The 12,713-nt window shown below is 34.7% G+C and overlaps 1 protein-coding gene across 4 annotated transcripts in view; it reads right to left on the reverse strand.

Annotated features, from left to right (window-relative positions):
* TRAK2 (trafficking kinesin protein 2) overlaps nt 1-12,713 on the reverse strand; it is a 56,006-nt gene that overhangs the window by 23,005 nt on the left and 20,288 nt on the right. For all 4 annotated transcript variants that reach the window (XM_081052170.1, XM_081052171.1, XM_081052168.1 and 1 more), the window contains one exon: nt 6,561-6,755. In XM_081052170.1, the coding sequence (XP_080908296.1) occupies nt 6,561-6,755 (195 nt within the window). The remainder of the gene's footprint in view (nt 1-6,560; nt 6,756-12,713) is intronic.

Raw genomic sequence — 12,713 nt, forward strand, 5'->3', positions numbered from 1 at the left:
GTTCTAAATTCTCTGTAAATAATTCACTGAATTGGCAGCAGATACTGTGATTTAAGTCATTTGTAGTTCTTTAGCTCCATCTTAACACTTGAGGCTGCCCAAAAGACAACATTAGGCATGTTTTACTTTTGTCTGAGCTTTTAATTTTTCTTCCTAGCATCATTGCTTAAAATGAATCTGGGAATTACATAGAGTTAATTATTAATGATGCTCATATTCTTAGTTAAACAAAATGCTGGGTTGATGGAGTAGGAGATAGTTCTAAAAAGTTTTAAACTAAATATAAGAAAACTAAGAAAAAAAAACGAAATATTTTTATTCCAAAAGAACTTATATTTACAAGTAGAGAAACTGGCTCCATAATTTAACCATGGGGATAAGGGAAACGCACTTTTGGGCCCAAGGAATCTTCACAATTTAATTCGGTAGCATAGCAGGAACAAAGGATTAAAAATAAGGCAGATACAGTGTGTGGTCGGTCTCCTATACTTTTGGTCTTGGTAACAAGATGAGGGGAAAAAATCAAGTCAGTATTATGTCTGCTCTAAACTAATTATAGACAAGCAGCCAATAGCTGCAAAACCAAATTTAACTTAGGGCAGTGGGTCTGAAATACAGGTTCTCATTTAACTGACTTGGAGGCGGCAACCCAGAGCACAGGTAGTATGTAAAAGATGCCCAGGTGTTAGAACTGATGTGGAGCGAGGGATGAAACCACTGACCCAGGACTAACACTGAAAGCAAGAACCTTCCTTCCCTCTATTCATGTCATTATTTCCCTTCTCATGGAAACCTCTTCCCTTCACCACATAAAATGGAAACACTATTTGGGTTTCTGCCTGAATCAGTGCTTCCCGAACAGCTATGCTTTGTGATTTCAAATACTAAATGCTATTGCCTCTCACCTTGGCCTTTTATTTTCAGATTAATAAAACTCAGTTAAAACCAGTTTTTATACAACTAATTAAAAAAATTCATGACATGGTTTATTATATTACATGATTGACCAGAGTTGAAGATGAAGTAGCAAATTAAATTTGAAGTAAAGCCAGTAAGTTAAGGATGTAAAAAACAGCTGTGAGCTACAAGTCACACGTGATGAACGGGGAAGAGAAAATGAAGGACACACTAATACAGAAATGTTTAGTGAGGAGAAACTAAAATGTATTTCCTATAAATGTTTACCATCTGTTATAGTCTGAGAATTTAAAGCTGAACCTTAGAAGTCAATCTAGTTTAATGATCACATTTTCTTATATAAGGAATCCTGACTGAGAGGAATTACATGACATGTCCAATACCACAAAGCAAGGCATTAGTGGCAAAGCCAGGATAATAATAAAAAAGTGATAACAACAACGCCCATTCACAAGGTCGTAAGAAAACACTTGTATCTGCTCATTCCCAGTAATGGGCTCTAACACCATCGTGCTGTTTCTACCACAGTCCCACCAAGACCAAAGGGCCTTTATCTGATGAAACACTAGAGTTATAAAACAGCGTAGATTCCAATTTTGTTCTTTAAAATGTGAGCATATCTACATATGAGAGGCTGGAAAGATATACCTTAAAATGTTAATAGTGGTTATCTCTGGATAGGGGTTATGGTTGTTCTGCTGTTTTTTCAGGTTTTTTTCCCCCTAATGTTTCATGGAAAACAAATGTTATCTTGGCAATTAAAAAATAGTAGCTCTTCTTGAGAGGTTTCAAAAAGCAAACATGAATTTAAAAATGCTTAAATATTTACTATGGCAAAGGAATTAAATAATGCAACCAGAACTCTCCAATTCTCCTATTGAATTCCTATCAATTCTCCTATCAGAGGGAACTAGGCTATTTACTACCAAGCCCCAAAGGCTGGGCCACTTCAATTGCAGAGTTGCCAATTGATGTCAGTTAGTCACAAAGCATATAGGAACAGCATGGATTCCTCTCTGCAGCCTAATGAGTTCTGTCTTCTCCTTATCACTGTACCCCTGATAAAGACTGCTTGGGATGATTCCAGAAGTACTCAGAGCAAAGCTCTTTCCCACTCTCTTGGCATTTAGGCACTGTAATTAAATGCTTCCAAAGCCATAGACCAATTTTGCACTGTAATTCTGTCACCAAGAATGCAGCGACGACAGTCAGGCAGGCTATCAAATTCTATTTTCCCTTCAGTTATCAGCTGTTGAAATAGGAATATGTTAAATGGTACAGAAATTAGCAATACTTCTTGCTTATTTCCAGACATGAACTGCCCTAACCTCATTCAAAAAAAAATTTTATACATTAGGGAGATGATAAACATTTTTTTTAAATTAATTAAATTTATTGGGGTGACAATTGTTAGTAAATTTACATAGATTTCAGGTGTACAATTCTGTATTACATCATCTATAAATCCCATTGTGTGTTCACCACCCAGAGTCAGTTCTCCTTCCATCACCATATATTTGATCCCCCTTACCCTCATCACCCACCCCCCACCCCCTTACCCTCTGGTAACCACTAAACTATTGTCTGTGTCTATGAGTTTTTGTTTCTCATTTGTTTGTCTTGTTCTTTTGTTGTTTTTGGTTTATATACCACATATCAGTGAAATCATAGGGTTCTCTGCTTTTTCTGTCTGACTTATTTCACTTAGCATTATACTCTCAAGGTCCATCCATGTTGTCACAAATGTTCCTATAGGAAATGATAAACATTTTTACAGAGCAATTTTACAACTTTCTTTCAGAAGGTTGTTAATTCATGTTCTACATTTTTGGTGTAATATTTAGAGAATCTAATGTTCCTGAAACAAATACAGGGGGTAATTACATAAGTACTTCACTCATCCTTTATGCTCTAACTCTGTATAATCTCACATCAACTACTCCAATCTCACATTTTTTCAGGGTGGGAAATCCCAATGTTCTTCCATTTTGACATCTCTGACATTTATACGAGATGGTGCTTAGTAGTTCTCTCAGATGTCCCTTGTCAAGATCTAGAGTTTTTTTGTTTTACAATTACTGAATTTTAAAAAGACTTCTTCTAATCTTTCATTATTCTCCAACCCTCCCACGTTAAAATAAAAAGAAAAAAAATACTAAAACAAAACACACCACCACCACCCACGTGGCCACAGTATAAATAGCAATAGCTCCTGACAACTACAGACAGGTCTTGAGGTTTTAATCCCAAAGACTGTAGCTCTTGCTATTATAACATAGAGAACATTTCTACAAGCAAAAAACTGCCTTCGAAAGAACTGAGACAGAACAAAAAGGAGACTGATGATACACACCATCTAGGGCAGACTTTCTCAACAGGGTTCCAGGGAGAATGAAGCCCTACAGATGATTTTAGTGCCAATTTTCTCCATTCTCCACAGATGATCCTTAGCTAGTGTATGATGCACATACAATACCGTGTTTCCCTGAAAACAAGACCTAACAGAAAATAAGCCCTAGCATGATTTTTCAGGATGCCGTCCCCTGAACATGAGCCCTAATGCATCTTTTGGAGCAAAAATTAATATAAGACCCGGTCTTATTTTCGGGGAAACACGGTAGATGTTTTAGGGCATATGGCTTAATTCTTTTGTAGAACTGGTTGAGAGGGCAGATCTAAGGAATTATACATCTGCTTATCTCTGTGACCTGACTATGTTAATGCTTCCTGAACATTATCAGTTATATTTCCTATCCTGCCAATACAGGTCAATAATTTCTGAGGGCAGAGCTTGAGGAAAAATGTAACTATCAACCAGAAGTAATAATTTCTATAACTGTATTTCTTTGCAAAATTATATTCCTAATTCTTTAGATTCTCCAATTAATGTCATTGAGAAATGGCCATTTAGCTTCGATTGACATAGCTTTACACCAGTGGTTCTCAAATCTGACAGTGCGTAGCATAAATGGAGGACTTGTTAAAACACAGACTGCGCTGCCCCACCCCCAGTTTCTGATTCTGCAGAACTGGCCTGCAGGCCCAAGAATTTGCCCACGTTCCCAAGTGATGTTGATTCCTAAAATAAAACTTACATAACCAATAATTCTCCCCACCCTTTTTCTTATCTATTAGGAAATGGTACATATGTGATCCCTTATTCCCAAAGGCAGATCAGGTTTCTATTTTTAACTTTACATGAACAAACGACACTTTCTGTCACATGTGCTCTGGTTGCACCGCAAACCCCACAGCTCACTCCGGGTCTCACTCTTAATAAAATTAAGAAAACCCTGGAGTGACCTGTTTTGCATGCAAACTATTCTTTGAGTATCTTAAACATAGTGTGTGTGGTGGGGACTAAGATGGAATTTTCTTCTTTTTTTTTCAACCTACCCATTGCTTTGACGTGTTCTATTTTAAAAGTAAACAACCTCTTTCTTGTTTGTTTGATGGGGGCTTCAGAGAACAATCAGTACCCTTTCATTCATGTGAGGAAGACTGCTAACCTCAAACCCTGCCCATGTTTCCTTCCAAATTTCTTTATCTTCTTCTCATAGCTTATTAAATTTATGTTCTACAAGAGAGAAAGTGCCACTTCTTTTTTTCAGTCGTTAAAATTCACTTTAATGAGCACCAGTATCTATTGGCATGTGAGGGAAGTAGGGATAAGAAGGGGCTGAAGTAGCACCAGGGAGCTGAACCCCAGAATGGTTTGCCAGGGTACATGATAATTATTCAAAACCACAAATCTTGAAGTCTCTGGTGGATAGAAAACTGTGGGAAAGGGTAAGATAATGTTTTGTATCTTGCTTTTTAAAACCTTGGTCAATTTACTAAATAAAGTAAATCAGTTATCTTTCACATTCATAAAATGCAAATTCATAATGAAATTTACTTGTATTTGAGTGAACTGTTAATCCAAAGAATTGATACCTTTAAAATAAGAGTGAAATTAAAATACAGTACAAAGATAAAGTATCAGTGGATCAATTATAACCCCAGTTTATGTGCTTCATGATCTTAGGTATATCATCTATATAATTTATTTTTCAAGTTGTTGAAGTGAAAATAGTATCATTCGACTAAAGGAATAGGATAGTTTTCCAGAACCTGGAAGTATGGATCTGTATCATCCTATTAATCCAAAGTTTTAAATTGTTCCCTTGAACATTGTGGTTTATTTTGTATAAAGTCCTGAAAACCAAGTATTTTAGATTTTGCTTATCTTTTATCTTCCAGTTTTTTCTGTTAAAATTCAACCTAAAAATAACTTTATTAAATCATGATCTAAGACAGCTTTCTAGCTATAGTTCAACTCTCCTTCCCCATGACCTATAGGACAAAGAACAAGTAAACTAACGGGCACTTTTTGTGCCATTTTATCAAAATAATGACAAACTAAATTTATTGTGATGAAATTTCAGTTTGAAATTTTCTTCTCACAAATCTAAAAACTCATGGAACAAAGGTAAATGGAAATAAAAAATAGTGTTCCTTCTAAAAAGAATTCCCAGAAAATCTCAAGCAAGCAACTTCTCAAAGTAGAAATTTAGGAAAATCCTAAGAGCCTTAATTTAATATTCAACTATTTAAAAGAATTGAGGACAGAAATACAGTTTTATTTGAGTTTCTTGATATTCCCCTTCAAGTTTAAACAATGTTTACAATTCCTTTTCTTAGCAGTAAGTAATCTGGTTCCAGGAAACTATTAAAAGCAAGTTAATGTTTACTATGAAAATGAGTATTTCACAACAATCATTCTCCACCTACAATCTTTAAAAACACTAAAGCACTCACTGGGAAAATGTCTAGGACCTGACGCAATCTCTTATCTCATTCAAATGAAAAGAATTTCACAAACCTATCGACGTTGAACTTACAGACTTTTATTATATATTCTATGCACATGACACTTTTATAGTGAATGAATAAAAAAAGTAAGTTAAGCCTGAATGCAGATTTTTGAAATGAGGACAAAAGCCAAAAGGTCTCCATACTTTAAAGTTTAAAAAGTGTCCTGTTTAATTTTTTCATTTATGAGAGCTTGGTATAAAACAGTTATTTTCAGGACAAATGTGGCTTATTAGTCTCTCACTGAAATATCCTCTATGAATCCTTAAGTAAATAATGAAGACTACTATATAGTGCACATTTATTTCTCCTTGGCATTATTAAAACTACTTTTGTATCCAAGAACTATGCTTCTTAATGACTGACAGTTCCTGTGACTGTTTAATAGGGAAGAGTCAAAAGCTGATGGCTCAGGATATCAAACTATTGGGATAATAAATGTCAAGAGATAGAGAGGAATATTAAAACTTTAAATGATTTCACTTGTTTTTTTTTTTAAAGTTCCTCTTTCTACTCAGTCTGAGGAAAGTATCAGTAAAAGATGGGAGAAGTGGGAGCATGTGAGTATGCTTGCAACCGTGGACACACGAGTCATAAGAATGACCAACTTTCTGCATTCAGACATAACACAATTAGAACCAACTCTTCGTGTTGTTAGATCTGTTTGAGTTAAAGTCAGTACACACTGAACAATGGCTAGGGATATCAAATGCTTTAAATGTCAACACCAAGATATTCATGATTTTTATTTCAATGGACAAACTCCACAAGGGTAAAAAAATACTCACTCATATAACGGAAAGTCTCTTCAGCAAGGACTGGAGAGAGGGCATCAGATGCATGCTGCTGCTGGTTTGGGGACCGAGTCCAGTCTTGATTTTCATACAGAAAGAGAGAGTCCACTCTTAGCCTATACTGGGGTAGCTGTTCTTCTAGCAGACTCACCAGCTCAACTTCAGGGAGATCCTCATTGGAGCAGACATCTAAAGAGGAGAGTCCAGATAAATAATCCAATGTATTTCAATTACTAGGCTACAGAGAAAAATCAGTGAAATTCGTTTTGGGAAAGTAGGGTAACCAAAGACACATTATTAGCTACATCATTTCTCCACTGATTTTTATTAATATATCTTGGTGCTATAGTTGGTTTTTCTCCAGTTTTCTTTAATATGAAAATTTCTATAGTAAAAATTATACCATGAATTTTAATTATACCCTATCTAAAAATGTATTGCTTAGTGAATATAACTTTTTAAAGTTTAAAATAAGTTTAGACAAATTTCTTATTTCTTCCTTATCAATCTAGTGCTGCTTAAAAGAGATCTGATCTCAAATAAGCTGTATGGTTGGGGGATAAAAGACAGCACAAAACAACCTGCAGAAAATAGCCAGTTCAAAAGGAATAAAATCACATGTTCTTTAGCAACAGAATTTGAACTCTGTGGGAGGATTCCTTAAAACCTGGTAAAATTAAATTTTAGTATATTCTCACAGCAGCTAGATATAAAAACTTAACATTTATTGGTTAAATATTAAACAATAAAGTTAACATTCCAACACTGTTCTGGCACTCATAGTGGAATAAGTACTTTATCATTTTTACTTGAAAGATGTGGTTCATTTAAAGTCCTGAATACCTTTCACATCACTACCTCTCACCTGCACACCTCTAACTCTCCCATGGCACACATATCTCTGAACACACCTGGGGTTCTCTGCCTTTATGTGTTTACTCTGGCTTTCTGTTCCAAATACTGCCCATCATTTAACACCTCCCAAATTTAGCCAATTACAAAAAGAAAAAAAAATGCTTGAAATACTAGGGCTTAAAATAGAGATATTACAGGATGTTACATCAACCCCCTCACTTTTTAAAGAGAGCTGGTATTTCCTTTGTGGGTAGTAAAGAGAAATATGTATGTTCTAACTCTAGCAAAGAACAACCAAGTTCATAAATAAACAAAAACAAAAGAATCATACCCTAAAAGAGTGAATTTCTACTACTTGACCTTAACTTAAGAATGACAATTTAATAAATCAAAAACAAGGAGGCTGGAAATATCAGACAACCCTATCTACCCAAAAGGACATGCTGTCGCTTCATGTCCACAAAGATGAGGTACATTTAAAACCTTCAATATGGTTCTAAAGAGGCTCTCCACACTTAGATCTCTTAAATGAGAGCCCTAAAATACATCCAAATTCTATTTCTATTAATTCCATGTGATTATCCAAATTTTTCCTGCCACAAATAAATCACATACAGGTTGTCACTGTAATACTTGCAGGGAGAGAAGTTGATTATAAATACATGCAGAGCTAAAAACTCTTAGACATTCATGGAAATGAAGAACAAAAGTGACATTTATTAAAAGAGTTACTATTCCCTAGAAATTTTCTTTTAATAACCATTAATGAAATTCTGTGAAAATTCAAGGTTACCAATTCCCTACTTCCAAAAGATAATTTTAAAAATGAAGATATAATCAAAGTTTAGATTAAACTAAATATCTTTCAGACTAGCTCCTCCTATTTGCTTCCATATTTCTCATAATAAACTATTTATTACTCTCCTGACTGTACAGTCATAAGAACCCCACTCCACCATTTTATTCTTCAACAAATGTCTCTTTCATATGCATACTTCTTGCTAGCCACCTTGCCTCGATTTAGCTTCAAGGCCTCCTCTTGTTTCTCTTGAATATGGCCTCACAGCTGGTCTGCCTTCATGACACTAAAATTTTCCCCCACATCTTCATATCTTCATTACATCACTCTTCTATACGAGGCTAAGAGAGGCTGAGTTTCCTCTAGCCAGAGTAGAAAAACCTGAGTATGGGACAATCAGTAAAGATCTTAGAAGGGTCATGCCTACTGGTAGTAGGGTTAAATTAATGCTAGAATTAACCATCTAGGAGGATGGTCTAGAGTCCCATATTATAAAGATTAAAAAACAAGCCTCAAAAGGATTGACCTTATAGTAAGTAACTTAATGACCTGCCAAAACAAATTTTAACAGTCTTCCAAGGAAAACAACAAAATCCAAATGTCTAACAATGTAACATTCATACTGTTTAGGATTAGGTAAAAAATTACCAGATACACAAAGAATTAAGCAAATTTTATCCATTATCGGTTGGAAAAGGAGTGAACAGAAACAGGCCCAGTAATGACAAAGATGACAAAATTAGTAAGCAACAATTTTAAAACAGCTATTATTAATATGCTCAAATATTTCAAAGGAAAACAGCGATAAAAAGAGAAACAGAAAATATTGCTGTATTCACAAACCCTAATAGAACTAGAGTACAATATCTAAAGTAAAAAGTTCACTGGATCACGTGAACAGATGAGGCATTCTCCGGAAGGACAGAACAGTAGACTTGAAGGCGTAGCAATGCACACGATCTAGAACGAGGTTCAGAGAAAAGAAAAACTGACGGGGAAAAAATGAACAGAGCATCAGTGACTGTGTCACAATATCAAGCAGCTTGATATACATGCAGTTGGAGTCACAGAAGAGAGGTGAGAGCAGAAAGACTATGTGAAGAAATAATGGCCACATTTTTACAAATTTAATTAAAACTATAAATGCATAGTACAAAGAAGCCAAACAACTTGAAGCAGGATAAACCCAAAGAAAACCCAAAGAGAAAATCTTAAAAGCGGAGAGGAAAAAAAAGACATTACATTTGAGGGAACAAAGACAAGAATGATCTTGTCAGAAGCAATGCAAGGTAGGTGACAACGGAAGGTCATTAAAGTGCATGTAGAAGTCAACTCAGAATTCAGTACCAGTGAAAACTCTTTTCAAAAAAGGTGAAATAAAGACTTTTTCGGACAAGCAAAAACCGTAACTATTCATTGCCCCCTGAACTACAGTACAAAAAATGTTAGTTATTCAGGCAAAAAGGATACAAGATGGAAACTTCAATCTACAAAAAGAAATTCAAGTGCTAGAAATGGTAAATTTGTGTGTAAATATATAAGCCTTTTATTCTCATAATTTAACTTATAATTGTTTAAAGCAAACATAACAATGCACATAATATGTAGGTGTAAAAGGCATGGCAACAATAATACGTAGGATGGTAGGGAGAAAGGGAAGAATACTATTGTAGGACTGTCACTATATGAAATAGTATAATGTTATTTGAAGATAGGTTGTGATAAGTTTAAAATGCATAATGCAAACTATTAGTTCATGCAGACCCTGAGAGAGGTCCTGGGACTGAAAACCTACCTCCACAAGTGGGAAGCACGGAAAGACCACAGGGTTGGCCACTCAGGTTTGACAATTCATAGTGATTTTTAAGGGAAACTTACATACCTTGGGCAGCAGCAAGACGGAATGGATCCCTGTGTTGCCTGGCAGGAGCCAGAGAATTAAATGAAACAAGATGGGAGAGTCACGGGTACAGGTAAACGCTTTACACACTTGACCAGGTAAGGACAAGGGCCTGTTCCAGGAACCAGCACATTGCAGGAAGCAGGGAGGGGTGCTAATTTATGTCAGAATGAGTATCGATTACAATCAGACAGTCTCTAAGGGGGCGATTGCAGTAAGCAACCTCCGTTCTGGCCCAGGTCCAGCTTGTGGATCTGGGAGCTGTTAATTCACGGAACAGTCTTTCTTCCACACAAACAGAGCAAACAATGAGAAAAATGAGGTATAGCTACTAAGTCAATATTGGAATTAAAATGGAATCCTAAAAACAACAACAAAACTTAATTCAAAAGAAGGCAGAAATGAAGAAAAAAGGAAGAACTTTTAAATGGAACAAATAGAAAACAAATAGTACAGTAGATTCAATCAAATTGATAATTACAGCAAATGTAAATGGTCTAATTACCCCAATTAGAAAGTAGAGCTGGTCAGACTGGATTAAAAAAAAATCTAACTATAAGCTATTTATAAGACATGTCCTGTAAATATTCAAATAAGTTAGGATGGAAAATGCTATAATACCAATTCTATACGAACTCTTTCCAAAAATAGAGAAGGGGATACTTTACAACTCATTTTATGAAGCCAGCATTACCCCAATACCAAAATCAAGCAGAGACAATGCAAAAAAAAAAAGAAAAAAGTAGTAACCAATGGTTCTCATGAATGGTGTACACACACACACACACACACACACACACACTGCATAGTAAATCATATCTGAAATATATAAAAAGAATAACACTGATCAAATGGAGATTTCCCCAGAAACGCAAAGTTGGTTTAAAATTCAAAAATAAATCAACAGAATTGGAGAATAGGCATTTGGCAAAATTTAACACAATTCAACAAAACCTCTTATCCAACTAGGAAGAGAAGGCTGCTTTCTCAATTTGAAAAAAGGCATTCTCAAGTAACTTAATGGTGAAAGGCTGTAACTTTTCTCCTAATAATGAAAATATGACAGGGATGCTTGTTCTCACCACTTTTATTAAAAAATATACTGAGATCCTATCCCATTCAGTAAGGCAAGCAAACAAACAAAACACCCACAAATAAAACACAGCCATATTAAAAAGGAATATGTAAAAATGTCTCCATTTGCAGACATTATAGTTTATGTACAGAATTCTAAGAAAGCTACAAGAAAGTTAATAAAACTAAGTACGTTAAGCAAAGTTGCAGAATACAAGGTCAATATAATGAGAAATCAATTTCATTTCTATGTACTAACAAACAGCTGGAAAATGAAATTAAATAAACAATGCCATTTAGAGTGTCAGAAAAAACTAAAAATTTAAGATTAAATTTAGTAAAATCTGTGTAAAAAATACATAATAAAAATTACTGTTATGAGAAATTAAAGAAGACCTAAATAAATGGAGAGATATATCATGTTCACAGATTAGAAGACTTAATCATCTTAAAATGTCAATTCTCTACTTAGTATGTGTAATTTCATTCAAAATTCCAGCATTCTTTTTTTGGTATAAACTGACAAGTTGATTCTAAAATTTATAAAGAAATGTGAAACATCTAGAATGGCCAAAGTAATTTTTGAAAAAGGACAACAGAGTCAGAGAATTTACATTACCTGATTTCAAGATTTACTATAGTGTTACATTAACCAAGACAATGTGGTATTCTTTATTCTTTTTTATTATTACATTTACTGGGGTAACATTGGTTAATAACATTATATTAAGTTCAGGTGTACAACTTTGTCATGCAACTTATTTACCCTCTATTGTGTTTTACCACGTGAAGTGTCTCCTTCCATCACCTGGTATTGGCCTCCCTTAACCTCTGTCCTCTCTCACCCACCTTCCCCTTCCTCTCTGGTAACCACCACTCTAAGGCAATGTAGTACTTATGTAAAGACAGACTTAGGGATTGAAGAATAGAGTCTAGAAATAAACCTATACTAATATAATCAAGTGATTTTTCAATGAAATTACCAAGGTAATTCAATAGGGTGAAAGATAGTGTTTTCAACAAATGGTGCAGGAGTAACTAAACGTTCAATTGAAGAAAAAAAAATACCTGGACCCAAACCTCATTTCATACTCAAAATTAACTATAAAATGGACCACCGACATAAATGTAAAAGCAAAAACTATAAACTTTTAAAAGGAAACAAAGGAAAATATCTTTGTGATCTTGAGGTATGCAAAGATTTCTTTAAAACGACACAAAAAAACATGAACTACAGAAGCAAAAAATTGAAAAACAAGACTCCACCAAAATTTAAAATTTTTGCTCCTCGGAAGATACCATTAAGAATATAAAAAGGCAAGCCAGAGTATGGGAGAAAATATTTGCAACCCATTTATCTAAAAAAGGCTTTACATCTAGAATACATGAAGAACATTCACAACTCAATAGTAAGACAAATTTAAAAATGAGCAAATGGTTTAACAGACAACTTAAAATAAGATTTATAAATGCCCAGTAAGCACATGAAAAGATGCTCCATATCACTAATCCTCGGGGA

Source organism: Rhinolophus hipposideros (assembly GCF_964194185.1).
Source record: "Rhinolophus hipposideros genome assembly, chromosome: 6".
Classification (NCBI taxonomy): Eukaryota; Metazoa; Chordata; class Mammalia; order Chiroptera; family Rhinolophidae; genus Rhinolophus; species Rhinolophus hipposideros.